The sequence below is a fragment of the Meriones unguiculatus genome, chromosome 2, assembly GCF_030254825.1.
Source record: "Meriones unguiculatus strain TT.TT164.6M chromosome 2, Bangor_MerUng_6.1, whole genome shotgun sequence".
NCBI classification, from domain to species: domain Eukaryota; kingdom Metazoa; phylum Chordata; class Mammalia; order Rodentia; family Muridae; genus Meriones; species Meriones unguiculatus.
The window spans coordinates 27,361,596-27,376,858 of NC_083350.1; the positions used below are offsets into that span (position 1 = coordinate 27,361,596).

Below are 15,263 nucleotides of genomic sequence, written 5' to 3' on the forward strand. Positions count from 1 at the left end.
CCGCACTCCTTACTCCCTGTCCAGGGCCCCTTCCTTCAAGACATGCAGCCTCCTCAAATAGGACATAGAGACAGCTGACCTAAATCAGCAAACATCTTGGCCCTGCCTGGCAATTCCTTCCTTGATGTGGTTCCAAGCCATGACAAAGCAGGTTCAAGGATGTCAGGAAGGAAAGGGCTAGACCCACCCAGAAAATTCAGGGGTTGGGGATAATATGTTTGCTTGTTTGTTTTTCATGTATACTGTGAGAGTCCATGAAATGTGCTGGAAAAAGCCCTAGTCTAGTCCGTTCTGGTACCAATGAGTTGGGTGGTCTTGATCAAGCTGTTTCCCTTCTCTTGCCTCAAATGTAAAATGGAGGGTTAACCCAGGGCTTCTGCGGCTCTGGTGTTTCATGTCCCAGGCTCTCCCACCAGACACCTCTAACCTTAAGTAGTCTTAAGCTGGAGTGTGACAGACACAGAATGCATATTCCGAGCTGAAACACTCCGCTCTCTTGAAGTGCTGTCCTTGGGTCCTCTGCAGGTGATTTGTCCACGGCAACCAAGAGCAAAACAAGTGAAGACATCAGCCAGGCCTCCAAGTATAGCCCCGCCTACTCGCCAGACCCCTACTATGCTTCAGAGTCCGAGTATTGGACCTACCACGGGTCCCCTAAAGGTAGTATTAACTATAGAGTCCAAGGCCAGAGGCTTGCCGTCTGTATCAGGGACAGTCACCCTCTCCTTCACAGAATCATTTCCCTGATGTAACTGAGAGCCTTACTCCTTCCACCTCACGTGTTAGCTGCCAGCCCCATACTCTAAGGAAACACTGGGGAGCAAAATACCAGGCTCCTGCTCTCGGGAAGCAGACCAAGGGTTTAAAGATGGAAGGTGGAGGGGCTGGAGAGATGGCCCAGCAGTTAAGAACACTGCTTGCTCTTTCAGAGGACACGGGTTCAATTCCCAGCACCCACATGGCAGCTCACAGCTGTCTGTAACTCCAGTTCCAGGGGCTCTGACACCTTCACACAGATATGTAGACATATAGATATGCAAGACACCAATGCACATAAAATAATAAAATAAAAATAAATCACTAAATTAAAAAAAGATGGGAGGCAAAGTCCTCCAGATACCATGACACTCATCGCACAGCCCAAGCTGTTTCTTCCTATCGTGTGGAGAAGTTTCCATCAGTGTCCACTTTACTTCAACATTTGGCTTTATTAATAGAACCTCCTTTCTAAACAAGGCTTTACAGAAGCTCAGGGGTGACTTCATTACCTTCTAAGAAGCCTACATTTATAGAAAGAGTATGACACAGAAGCAACCGTAACCTAAATAAACAGGGATCAGTGGCTGGGAGAGCAGCAGTGGGGACGCCCACTAGAAACTGGGAAAGGGAGGGAGGGAGGGAGGGAGGGAGGGAGGGAGGGAGGGAGGGAGGGAGGGAGGGAGGGAGGGAGGGAGGGAGGGAGGAGGCTGAGCAGAAAGCACACACTGAAGTTAATCTCACCTGCCCTCCCACAGTGCCCCGCGCCAGAAGGTTCTCATCTGGAGGAGAGGAAGAAGATTTTGACCGAAGCATGCACAAGGTGAGAGGGCTACCTCCCTGAATAAAATACTTAGATTCTTTCTTTTTTCATTGGCAAGTGACAGAAACCAACTTCAAACTCATCATCTCAGAAGAAATGCGTAATTGTACCTAACAGAAGAGTCAGATAGCAAGACTAGCTTCAGTGACTACCCTCCAGCTGCTCAAAAAGAAAGCCTCTTTTGATTTAAGATGTTTGCCTCTCTGCATTGGCTTCATGTTCAAAATGGTTGTTTGCTAGTGAGAACACAAAGTGGCCCAGGCCCTGTAGAAAACAGATTAATGGTTCCTTAAAGAGCTAAACATAAAAATTATCATAGGACCCACGCAGCAGTCCCATTTCTAAATATAAAAATACAGAAACAAGCAGCCAAGCAAATATGTGTTCATAGCAGTGATTTTCACAATAGCCTACAGTAAGAACAACACAATGACCATCAGTCCACAAATGGATGAATACAAAGTGGTGTATCTATACTATCCACTATTAATTAGGCATTAAAGGGAAAGGAGGCATGAAAGAGAATTCTCAGCTGCTAAAGTTTATCATGAGGACCCAAGTTCAGATCCCAGGACTCATACAAAAGCCAACATAAAAGTACACATCTATAACTCCAGTGCTGGTGACAGAGGGGACAAAAACAGGCAGGTCCCTGGAGTCCTCTGGCCATCCAGTTGAGCTGAACCAGTAATTTTCAGTGAAAGACCCTGTTTCAAGAAATAAAAAAATAGATAAGGTAGAGAGGGACTGAGGAAGAAACCCAATGTTGAACTCTGACCTCTACACATGCACACATGCACACACACACACACACACATAGGTGCTCATGTGCACACATGCATGAGCATGTATTCACACGGACAAAAAGAAATGAAGTCATGAACACCTCTGCATGAGTGAGCCTTGAAAGCATGATGAAAGAAATAAGGCGTGAAAGCCTACGTAAGTTTGTGTGAACAATTGCATAGGTTATGTACAAGTGCCACACTGCCTTTTTAAGAGACGAGCAAAGGGTCTAAGGATCTTCATAGACCCCGAGTCAGGGAGGGTTCCTAAAACAAATGCAATGCCCTATGGCTACTAGGTGATGACCCGGCTTCAGAATCATTAATTTCTGGATTGTATGATTTTTCATTTCAAGTAAAATAGAGGGATGGCTGTTCATCATTGAACCAGTGACCGTAGGCAAGGCAATGTGATTCTGTCACTAGTTAGACCTTTTCGGGGACCCACTTCAGAACTTCGCCCAGCCCTCAGGACTACCTGGGGAACAGAGAGGTACTCACAGAGAAGAACATGGCGGCTGTCGGGAGGGAGAGCTCTAGAAGGGTCAGCAGAGGCTCCTGTCAAGTACAGTGGTTCGGTCATTCCTGATCCTGCCCCAGTGCCTCCTCCTAACTTCATGCTCCTCCCTCCCCCACCCCCCAGCTCCAGAGTGGGATTGGCCGGCTGATTCTGAAGGAAGAGATGAAGGCACGATCAAGCTCCTATGCGGATCCCTGGACCCCTCCACGGAGCTCCACCAGCAGCCGGGAGGCCCTACACACCGCCGGCTACGACATGTCCCTCAATGGCTGTAAGCACTGCCCTGTCCTGGGTCTCTTGGCTGCTTGCTTTGGGCCAGGCACCCTGTGAGACACAATCACAGCCTTTTCTTGCCCAAAGCAGTAGGAGCCTCACATCTTACACATAGGGAACTGAGGTACAGATGCCCAAAGACCCTGAACTCATAGAAATGGATCTCCCTCTTGGGCCTCTCGCTAGAACTGTGTTGGAGCTCAGCCAGCTTCCAGATCCAACCTTTTGAGCTAATGAAAGGATCAGGAAGCACTGGCTGTGAAGGCAGCCCCAGGCTCTCCCATTTTCTGACTCTCTGGCCATCCTTCTGGGCCTCCCGTGGGTGTGGAACATAGACAGGGCAGAAGGTCAGATGGAGTACCAAAATGGAACCACCATGCTTTACTGAGTAGTCACACCACCTCTTGGGAGCTCTCTGGAGCCGTGACTTCTAATTAAATTCAATATATATATGCATATATATATACATACATACACATACATATATACATACATATCCATATATATGTATATCTAAATATATATGTATATATATATATATATATATATATATATATAATGTTGTCATCTGAGTGGCTTAAAAATACAGGGTCCCTTTTCTGAAGTGCTGAGCCTCTCATCATTTAGAAGTAAGGAAGCAGAGTGTTAAGCGCTCCAACTTGAGGCTCTCGTGGAGCTCCTTCCTGTTCCCGGAGAGGCACACCTGCTCCCTCTGCCTCCTTCCTTTCTCACCCCTGTGGAGTTCAGTGCTGCTAGGAAATCTTACCTCCAGTCCCTGCTTTCTGGGTGATAGAAGGCATTGCTGATCATACTCCTCTGCCCCAGGCCTTTGCAGACATCACTACTGGTCCTTACAACCCACACAATGTAGAAAAGTTATTATCCCTCACTTTACAGATGAGAAGAGGAATGTTAAGCCACTTGCCCATGACCAGAAAGCCAAGTCAGTGACTAAACTAGGGTCAGATCTGAGTTGGAGGGAACCTAAGGCTGTAGGCTTTCCCCTCTTCACCTTGCTAAATCCCGATTTTGGTGAGACTGATGATGGAGTGGGATGGTGATAAAGCCAGTCTTATGGAGTATCATGTATGGGTTAGGGACTATGAGATATAGATATAAAGATATAGATATCTATATATGTGAAATATACATATGTTGGTTTTTTGAGACAGGGTTTCTCTGTGATAGCCTTGGCTGTCCTGGAATTCACTCTGTAGACCAGGCTGGCCTCGAACTCACAGAGATCCGTCTGCCTCTGCCTCCCAAGTGCTGAGATTAAAGGTGTGCACCACCACCAGTCCTAAATATCCTTTTAAAGATTTATTTTTCTGTGTGTCTGTGTGTGTGTACACACGTGCACATGAGTGCAGGTGCTTGTGGAGGCCCGAGGCATTGGATGCCCTGGATCTGCAATTAAAGTTACTTCTTATGAGACCCCTGATGTGGGTGCCGGGACCTGAACCTGGGTCCTCTACAATAGCAGCAGTACATACTCTTAGCCACGGAGACACCTCTCTTGCCACTGTGCCAAGAATCCTACTGTATTATGTCATACTGTCTTAGTTCAGGTTACTATTGCTGTCATGAAACACCAGGCCAAAAAGCCCTTGTGAAAGGGTCCTTTGATGTGAAAGGGGTGATGATGCACAGATTGAGAACCACTGCCCTATAGGTGTGCCTACAGCCCTCTCTCATGGAGGCATTTTCTCAGCTGAGCTTCCCTTCTCTCAGATGACTCTAGCTTGTGTCCAATTGAAATAAAACTATCCAGCACATACGTGTTCATCATACTACTCCTACAAAGGAGACTCTGTTACTCCCATTCCACAAACGATAAAACTGAACGGTGATGAGGTAATTTTGTCTGACATCAGAATATACCAAGAGCAGAGATGCTGGATGAACTGATGAGACTGTTTCCCTGTCTAACCATTTGGGGCACTGTTTTCCATCTCTGGCTCTGGATCTCCGCAGGGCACCCGAGACTGCTCCAAATTCACCTGTTGACTAGGGGTGTAACTGAGAAAGAATGTGCCTAGCATGTGTAAGGCCCTGTCCTCCATCAACAGCACAATACATAAATTCATATAGAAAGGCATATACGCATACATGCATACATTTATGTCCCAGCTACATCAATGCGACAAATATCCCAGAGCATGTGTTCCCTGCCAGGTGCAAAGAACCGGGAGGGAGAGGGAAGGCGGTATTTAGATTCAATAGAAAGAAACTGACTAATTGGAACTAATGATGATTGAGGCCCCACCTTCCTGTCAGCCAGAGTCCTTGAGCATGCAGCCATGTTTCTTTGTAAGAGATGAATGTCTCCACCATGCCCATCTATACCCGTGAGCACTGATCTGGACTTTTCTCTCTTGCAGCCCCTCGTTCACACTACCTGGCCGACAGTGGTATGTTCTGCCTGCCCCACCATAAGCCCCTGTGTCTTGTAAGGACAGAGTCAAGGCGATAACACACAGCCCCCCATGGCTTGACTGACAGAGTCTGAGCATAAGTTAGTCCACCATCGTCATAGCTGGACTGTGGGTCTCCACTTGGGGTTCTCTTCAAAGAGAAGGAATAAGAACATGCCTCTTGCACCCACCTGAGAGCCTGCCTGCCTGGTTCTGAGCTTAACTCCAGTTCCAAGGCCTGTGGCCAAAACACGGGAATCTGTCCTAAGAGAATGGTTGTGTATAAATCAAGGCCAGAGTGTGTAAGTAGCTGCTTCTGGTGGGCCTAGAATTCTGCTGGAGCAGGGTTCCCCAAGGTGGTCTGGAAAACTTCAGGAGAACTTGCTATCCCCTGGATCCCATCCCACTTCCCACTAGGTTGAGGGTAGTATTGGCCAGATGAACCCAGAGAGAAGAACCTTGGCTCAGGGATCCCGACAGTCGTTCTGGTTCTTTTTCAGATCCCCTCATCTCCAAATCTGCCTCCCTGCCTGCCTACAGAAGAAATGGGCTGCACAGGGTAAGGGGGCTGTGCTGGGCTCTTCCCCCAGATGCTAACACTCTAACCCTAGAGACGACCTGGGTAGAACTGAAGAAAGGCCTTGGAGTAGAGGTGGGGCTGCTGAAGATGGTGGCAACTTCCTCCTCCCCTTTGGTTGCTGGGTAGGAAGAGACCCCAGGGAGCAGCTAGGAAAGAATTCTATGGCACCCACTGGGCTTTACCAGCACCAACTAACTTCACACCTCAGACAAGGTGGTCGCCAACAGGAAACCTGTTTGTGGGTGGAGCGAATGAGGGCAAAATGACGGGAAGTGCGTGCCCAGGCTGTCATGGAGGGGGAGCTGGGATTCAAGCCTCCTGAGCTCTTGAGCAGCTCACACAACCTCCGTAGAATCAGTGATCTGGTCTAGTGGCTGGAAAGGGAGGAAAAATATTGCTGTGAACCTGAACGAATGATGAGGGCAGGGACCCTGTGACAAGTATTGGGTTTTGAGCACCTACTAAGTGCCGGGCACTGTTCCAGGTTTTGAGGATCTTACAGTGAATGAAGTCAGCTTTCCTGCGGCATTCACAGTCCCAGTTAGAAGATGAACAATAAGTAAGAAAATGGAATGGCCAGGTGGCCAGAAGCGCCAAGGCACGTGGCCAGAATGGAAAGAGTGGGGGCGTGAAGCCAGATGGGAATATCATTAGAAGCCATACACCCCAGGAAGGAACTTCAGAGGGTGCCCATAGATGTGCCCTGTGAACCCAACTTGGATTTTTGGTGGGATCCTTCTGTCTGTTGTATAGAGTACACACTGCAAGTGGGCCAGGAGTGGAAGCCATAGCTCTATTGGAAGATCTAAGTGTGGGACACACAAGCAGTGAGGCACCGCTAGAGAGAATGTTTGGTATTTGTGGCCCTGGCCTGTGGAGAAGCCTGCGTTCAGGGCATTCAGGCCACCCGTCCATCCTCTCATTCACTCAGCAGATTTGCTGAGAGCCTCCTCCACATGCCGGGTTCTGCTCCGAGCGCTTAGAACCTGCAAGTGCCCAAAATAAAAGATCCCTGTCCAGGGTTTGGAGAGATGGCTCAGTGGTTAAGAGCATTGGCTGCTCTTGCAAAGGACCCAAGTTTGGTTCCCGGCACCTACATGGTAGCTCACAACTGTCTATAACTCCAGTTCTAGGGCATCCAATGACACCTTCTAGCATGCAAAGGCACCAGGTCCACACACATATGGTGCACATACATACATATAGGCCAAATACTTGTACACATTTCTTTAAATTTCTTCTCTTTGGAGTTTAGATTCATTCATTCATATATATATATATATACATATATACATATATGACACCACAGGTGCCAATTGGGCAGGTTAACAGCCACCAATATACATATATTGTGTATATATATATACAATGTTGGAAGACAGTGTTATGAAAAAGGTTGATCAGGATAAAGAAAATTAAGAGTTTATGAAGGGGTGCCTTGCTGTTATCAATAGGACTACCTGTCAGGGGAGCTCTTGTAGAAGATCTTCCACTGAATTGACCATTCCACTGAATGAGTGGATCCATACTGGTTGCCTGCTGAGTGCTGGGACTAAATTGCAGGAAGAACATGTTTTCCTGAGTTGAGACTGATGCTATTGACAATCCCCTGCCTCTGCCCTGCTCCGCATTCTGGAGGTAGGCGAGTGCTTCTGGGAAGCAGATGTGAGCTTCTCAGGCCAGCCTGACTCTATGTTCCCTACAGACACCCAGCGCAGACCTCTTCCACTATGACAGCATGAACGCAGTCAACTGGGGCATGCGAGGTGAGCACGGCAGGCTGGAGCTGCAGGGGCGGGCCCTCCTGAGACTTCCTGGAGACTCCGGATGGAGTGCTCAGAACTGCTGCTTGACCTGTGAACCACTGCTACCGGTTCTTTCTCCAGGATGGGCTCTGTCCAAACCCCAAGTTTCCCCTCCCTGATGCTTCCACTCTCCCCTTTCTCTCCTCTTCCCTCATCCTCTCTCGTCCCCAGCCTTGGGTGCCTTCCAGACCATCTGTCCCATCCGGGCTCTCAGAGCTTTCTGAGAGTGCTGATTACCCTGAACTGATGAGCTAAAGCTTCCAGTCAGACATGGTGGAGGGAGACAATCAGAGCCAACTGCACATTGTTCCCAGAAAAGTCTCCATGAGATCCATGCTCTCTGTCAGGAAAGCTCCCCTGCCAGGATCCACTGGCTGGCTGGAGCCTGGCTTGTGTGATCATACCACAGCCTCTAAGGAACCCCTAGATGCTGGAGATCATGTCCCCAGGCTCCATCCATTGTCTCGGATTCTTTTTCTCCCTATTGTACGTAGCTCAAAAGCTACTTTTCTCATAAAGCCATCTCAGGGCAGCCAGCCCCCACCTCGTGCTCACACAAGCCTGGATGCCCATCCATGGTGAAACCCGGGAAGACAGGGATTCCCATAGCTTAGCGCAACCACTGTGTGGAGACTAGACCCCTGGGAACCTGAGGCAGAGGCCAGTGTAGTGACGTCTAGCCCAGAGGTGGGTCCTAGTTGGTGCGTGTCTCTTTTCTTTTTGCAGAGTACAAGGTAAAGAACACGTAGACCCTGGGGGTCTCCAGATTCTGGGAACCACTACCTTGGGGAGCAGCAAGAGGATGGCAGCATCATCTATGCAGAGAAGAAGCATAGATGAAGAACCTTTCAGGGCTAACATTGTCTCTCCTTGGCCCTTCATCCCCAAGTCCTCCCTGAGTCTCTTTTAACCCTTTTCCTGTCCCTAAGAATTCTGGGACACCACAGGTGCCAATTGGGCAGGTTAACAGCCACCAACTATTAGATACTTAGATACATAAATCCTTGGGCCCACATTCATGTCAATTGCCACCACCAAGCTTATTTTTAGCAATGATACGGCACTCTGGGGACCATGCCCACCCAAGGGGGGCGGACCCAGTCTTTCCTCCTGACTAAATGTCTGGCCTTGGTGGATAGAAGCAGCATCCCAGGCTCAAACTGCAGCTAGAAATGACAAACTCACCCCCCTAACCCAAGCTAGACATGCCCCACCCCTTTTTCCTTAGATCTACCCATATGAGCTGCTGCTGGTGACCACAAGAGGGAGAAACCGACTGCCAAAGGACGTGGACCGGACCCGCTTAGAGGTATGTACAGGCATGTCCAACTTCTTGGCATCGCAACTTGACATTGTCATCTCTAAAGTTCACGCTCAAGAACCTCTTTTTAAAAACCACAAGATAATCTCCCAGTGATTTAAGTAAATTTATGGTTTTGCATCAGGCTGCATTCGTCGCCATTTCAGGGCACACATAGGACATGGCTGATGCTGTACATTACTAAGACCTTTGGTATTAAAGAGATCACACATTTGTCAGAGCCGACTCGGCTCAGGGCCGAATGAATAATTTAAGTATCCGTTGAAGCTTGATGCGAAAGCAGAGACGTGAGTAAGTTTGCACAACCCAATGGCTGTGCTGCTTCCGAGCTCTCCCATCTTCAGCCTAGTCGGTGTCTGGGATGCACAGCTGCCTGTTTCCTCATCTGGGGCTGATGCTTTGTCTGCAGAACAACAACTGCCTTTGGTCGCTGCGTACTCAGGGCTGTAGTAAATCAGGGTCTTATGATGGGTATGAGGAATGAGGCAGATGGCTCTGCTTGGAGGGCAAAAGCATCAATAAGTCCCAAGTCCCAAGTCTCCATTCTGCTTCTGCCATCACTGGGTGGGTGCTTCAGCCAAGCAATAACCGCACTGAAGCTGTTAACTTCCTTGATGAGCCCTTCCCTCTAGTGCGTCCCTCAAGGGTCCACGACAGGTGGATGAGGATATACATCAAGCTCTAGGCAGAGTTTGGCAGTGAGCCATGGGTTAAGTACTGGCTCAATGTTATAGGCTGCTATCCAAAGAATGTCACTAAGACCAGCTTGGTTGACACAGACTTACAGGAAGAGGTAGGTCGGGTTTGGATGCACATAGAGAAAAGCACCATGCGCAGCTGAAACAGTATAGATAGACGTGCAGAGGGGCTCCGGGCATGGCGCTGGGTAGTATCATTTATTTAGCATAGAGTACCCACCCCGAGTTACCTCCGATCTGGAGCATGTGTTACCCTGTCCTAGGATGTGTCCTTCCTGGCCTTCTATGCCTTTAACTCTCCTTCCCATGCTATGGCTGTATCCTTTCTTAGGGCCCCGATCTAGGGATCACAGTACCCAAATCCTTCTCAAGTCCTCCCCTGGTATGGGTCACATGTCTGGTCCTGCCACCTCCCCTTGCCTGCATCCGACTGCAGTTCATGCCCCACACACTCTCATTTATACCATTTCCTCTGCTGACCCTGAACTTCCGGACACCATAGGACCTGCTCAGGAGAGATGTCAGAACGCACTGGTAGACTTGAATGCAGGAAGAGCGCAGGAACAAGCCTTGCTCTGACACTGAGGAATCCACCCAGGGGTAGAGGCGAAGGGTGGGGACTGCAAGTGGGAAAGCAGCTCTGTAAGTGTCCCCAGGTCTACTGTTCTGGGTTAGCAGCTCAAAGAACATGGACATTTTTCATCTTCGTAACAAGAAGCTTCAGGTGTCTGCTGGTGCTGAAGGGGACAGCTCCCAGCCATCTCAAAAGAGACGGCTCTAAGGCATGTAAGCTTCCCAGGTCCCCAAAACTGGGGCCTGATGAGCTCCAGTTTTCCAGGCATCAGAACCACTTCAGAGAACTTTCATTGCCGACCAGCTAAATCACAACCTGGGGAAAAAGCACAGGTCAATCCATTTCATCCAGGTTAAGTCACCCAGGAACGTCTACATTGTAGCACTGAGTTAGAAACACTGGCCCAGCTTCTACCCCAGCTCTGAACCCTGATGTATCCTCAGGAAGTTCAGAGTACAGACATTCATTTATCCAGCAAATATTTATCACGACTCTATTATAGGGCTGGCAGGAGAGCTTAGCAGGTAAAACTGCTGACCATGCAAGCCAGACAACCTGAGTTCAATCCTAGAAACCATGTAAAAGGTGGAAGGAGAGAATGGAGTTCACAAAGTTGTCCTGCCCTCTACACATGCTCTGTGACATGTGCAACACACATACATCATCATCATCATCATCATCCACATGTACATAAAATAATAGCAAATTAAGCTTTTACTTTAAAAATCCATTATAAGTGCTAAGTATTGTTCTCTGCATTTAGCCATGTCTGTGAACAAAATGGAGACTCTGATCTCTCAGAGTTTGCATTCTTACCGGAGAAGACAGACACTAAAGGACACAAATGAAAAACAAGTGCTACACTGTGCTAGCAGGTGACACAGGGAAGGGTAAAGAGCCACAGGGGGGCTGAGCCTGGGCCTGGGAGTTAGGAGGAGCAAGCTGTGGTTGCAGATAAATGGATGAGGTCTCAACCACCGTATGACATCTGAGCAAGTTAGCCATGCTGTTGTAAGTACTTTCTGGGCAGAGGGAACATGCAGAAGTGAGGCTTGAGTGTAGAAGTGAGCCTGTGTGAGGGAAGATATCAAGAGATAAGTGTGGCTGGGACCACAAGAGCACAGCAGAGAGGAAGAGGAGGATGGACATCACAGGAAATGGGGATCAGATCATCTGTTTGACCAGTCCTCAAAAAGCTCACACGCACAGAGAGATGAGACCACACAAATCAGGCATGTCCAGGCACCCTGTGATTTGGTTCACTCTTGCCATACCAATGAGGCAGGTACTAGGAAGGTCCTTTTTTTTTTTTTCAGGAAGGGGAAACTGAGGCTTCGAAGGATTACTTATTTGTCCAAAATCATACATCCTTGCCTAGCTAACTCTAAAAACTGTCAAAATATTCACTCACAGCGTAAATAAGCCAACAGGCTGGCTAATTGTTATGTAGCTGTATGCAAAGTTCTCACTGAGTGTCCTTCAATACCCAACCAGAGATACAAAATCCTCAGAGAATCCAGAAAGCTTGCAGGAAAAAGATAGGCCATACATTTCCTTTTCAAATAAACTTTGTTATAAAAAGTACACAGAAATTGATCAGATCGAGTATGTGCATCTCAATGGATTTCGGTACAGTTAGAACAGCCATTCCAAAGCTGTACAGATCCTTGTTGGATTTCACACTTTGAATGTACTTAATTCTTTTTTTTTAAACTTGATGCTGTATGAATAGTAAAATGAACACCCACCTACCCATCACCTAAATCTATCAATTCCTAATATTTTGCTCTATTTTAAATGTCATACACCTCTAAGTCTAAAGGCTTTTGACATGAACCTTCAAGAATGCCGAGAAAAGAGAGGAAGGGGAAATACAAGGGAAGGAGGGGAACCTGCCATGAAATACAGAATGATTTTTGATCCTATGACACACTTGTTTCCATTCAAGAAGGAAAAGAAAGGACATTCCAGTGGACAGAAAAATAACAGCAGTGATTTCTTTTCTTTTTCTTTTTCTTTTTTTTTTTTTTTTTTTTTTTTTTTTTTTTTGGTGGGGGTGGGGGTTGAAGACAATGTTTCTCTGTGTAGCCTTGGCTGTCCTGGTCTCAGTTTGTTGTAGACCAGGCTGGCCTTGAACTGACAGCAATCCACCTGCCTCTGCCTCTCAGAATGCTAGGATTACAGGCGTGCACCACCATGCCTGGCCGGCACTGGTCGTTCACACTTCTGTTAGGTCATTTGTAACAACGTCGATAAGAGGCAGTACACCCCAAATCCTTAGGTGTACCTCGCTCTTTCCCAAGGGGAATTGGGTAGCACTAACGACGTGCACACATGTAGCGGGTGCAGATGCGTGGAGCACAGATTCGTAAAGGTGAGGTCAGCCAGGGTACACAAACGGTGCTTGGGCAAACTCAACACCCACCTGAGATGGAGGCAAAGGAAACCAGAGCACCCCCAGAGGCCCCCCAGGAGAAGGTGCGTCGACCGCTGCTGTCCCCACACCTCACATCCTCACGCTGTCTGTGTCCCCTCCCCATCACACAGCGCCACCTGTCCCAGGAGGAGTTCTACCAAGTCTTCGGCATGACCATCTCAGAGTTCGAGAGGCTAGCCCTCTGGAAGAGGAACGAACTGAAGAAGCAAGCCCGGCTGTTCTAGGCGGAGGCTCTATACATATAGATGCATTTATATAAAGATGTATGTAAATCTCTATCCCCACACGCAGTATAATCCTCTTGTATAATGGGACCTAACATGCTGCCTGCCATGAGACTTGCTTTTCTGTACTGTCAGGCGAGCCCACATCATCGAGGTATTTTTATGCTCCTTGCTTCTCTTTTCTAAGTGCTGTGGGATCTGGGAAGGGATTTGAAGGGACTCCATCCTTTCACTGGGGATCCTTTTTATACTGAAACATCTGTCCCACCTTGAGTCCCCAAGGTCTAACTCTACTTTTAAAAGGTGCCTGGAGGAGCCTCTACTCCCTGTTTCAGGACCTTTCCCCAGTCTCCTGGGCTGATGCTGGCCATGCAGTTTTCACACACTGTGGTCACAGATGGGCCCTCCGGTGGAAGGTCCACAATGATCCACCCAAATCAGTGAGGTCTGATTTGAGGCCACGTGAAGAATTTTCTCTACACTTCCAAATAGGAGCTAAGGGCTCTTTGGGGTGATGTAGTTAGATGTGTGGGCCTCATTCCTTACATTAGTACAGAGTGGATGGGCCCTGGCCTCTCCTCGGCGCAGCACCCCTTCTTCTACCCTCAGTCCTGACCACTCCCTCGTGCAAATCTAGAATTCTTGGTAGGAGAAGGAAAAGGCACTTCCCTTCCCTTCTGCCACCCCCAACTGGCTCCTGTCCACACCTCAGTGGCCCTAGCACCCCCCCACACCCTTCCCCCTTTCTATGAGAGGCCATTATTGCAGCCTGTACTCTTCAGCCTTATTACAATCTATGTGCCTGATGATCTTCTACACACCACAGGGCTAACGTTTCCATCGTAGCTCCATCGAGCATCCAAACACACTCACCACCCTGTGCAGGGAGACTAGAACCCATCCCAAAGAAAGCTCTTTGGTCTATGCCACTGGTCCCTAGATGACAATGCATTCAGATTGGACCCACCCCCACCCCCAGGTCCTGCTACAACGTTGGCTGGGTCTCAGAAGCTTTCAGGAGCGTGGCTGTTGGGGGGATTCTAGAATGAGGCATTGACCAACACTGCTCACGCTCTGCCCCGGTGGCCTCGGGGACTGACTGTCCTGCTTCTTGCAACAGGTGAAACAGACAGAGCCTTCCCTCACCCCAACCACAATTCTGAGTTGTTGGTTGGTGGCAGCTCTTCCTTCTTGGAGATGCCTGTATCACTCTATTGGGGGTTGGGGTGGCCCTCAGAGGAAAGATGGAGAAGTTTAAAAGGACAATTATGATGCTCAAGGGGCGGGTGATGCGACGTGGCAAGTGTAGAACTGACTTCAGCAAACCCTTCCTGAGCACCTGCTGAATGCTGAGCACTGAGTGGGGGGGAGGGGGAGGGGCACTGGGAATAAATCAAAGAGGGCCCTAGGGTCACAACAAGTAACAGGAGACCTGGTAAGACGCTGAACCAGACATAACGGATGCAAGGCAGAAAGTGATGGACGGAGGCCTGAGAAAGTGTGCGAGACGTTGCTGAAGGCGTGTGCAGCTGGGGCAGACCAAGGAAGCTTCTGGAAGAGGTTGCCTGCAATGGAATCAGGAAGGCTCTGAGGAATCTGCAAGCTGGAAGGGCGACGGGGTGGAAGGATCAGAAGGGAAGTCTAATCATTTAAAATGTCACCTCCCTGCAACTTCTCTTTTTTGGCCAATGTCTTTCAACTTTCCTGACCCATTTAGAAATGTCCCCAGCCAGATGCAATCATTGAAACTGCCTCATTGTCACTGGTTAACAACTTGTGAGATTGAAGGGCTTTTGTTATTGTTGTTGGATATTTTTGTTTCCCATAAAAGCACATCATTTCAACCCAAACCCATGTCCTCCTCTTGTTTCTTGTGTGAAGGTAGGGGTGGGGGGGGAGGAGATAGTTAATATCGGAACAGACTGACCAGGCACAAAAGCAACTAAAGACCAGGACTGGGGTATAGCTTGGTCACTAAAATTGTTAAGGCACAAAGACATTAGTTCAGTGGTTCTCAACCTTCCTAATGCTGCTACCCTTTAATACAGTTCCT

The 15,263-nt window shown here is 48.4% G+C and overlaps 1 protein-coding gene across 4 annotated transcripts in view; it reads left to right on the top strand.

Moving 5' to 3' along the window:
* Nucleotides 1–15,060, top strand: part of Ablim3 (actin binding LIM protein family member 3) — a 114,806-nt gene extending 99,746 nt beyond the window's left edge. For 3 of the 4 annotated variants that reach the window (XR_009589779.1, XR_009589778.1, XR_009589780.1), the window contains 8 exons: nt 526–660; nt 1,515–1,579; nt 3,008–3,155; nt 5,539–5,568; nt 6,072–6,130; nt 7,857–7,917; nt 8,683–9,265; nt 13,097–15,060. Coding sequence is in view for 1 of the 4 variants with exons in the window: in XM_021633692.2 (XP_021489367.1) it covers nt 526–660; nt 1,515–1,579; nt 3,008–3,155; nt 5,539–5,568; nt 6,072–6,130; nt 7,857–7,917; nt 8,683–8,690; nt 9,185–9,265; nt 13,097–13,210 (701 nt within the window). In the remaining 3 variants the exon portion in view is untranslated. The remainder of the gene's footprint in view (nt 1–525; nt 661–1,514; nt 1,580–3,007; nt 3,156–5,538; nt 5,569–6,071; nt 6,131–7,856; nt 7,918–8,682; nt 9,266–13,096) is intronic. The other variant, XM_021633692.2, reaches the window with a different exon arrangement.
* Nucleotides 15,061–15,263: the final 203 nt, after the last annotated feature.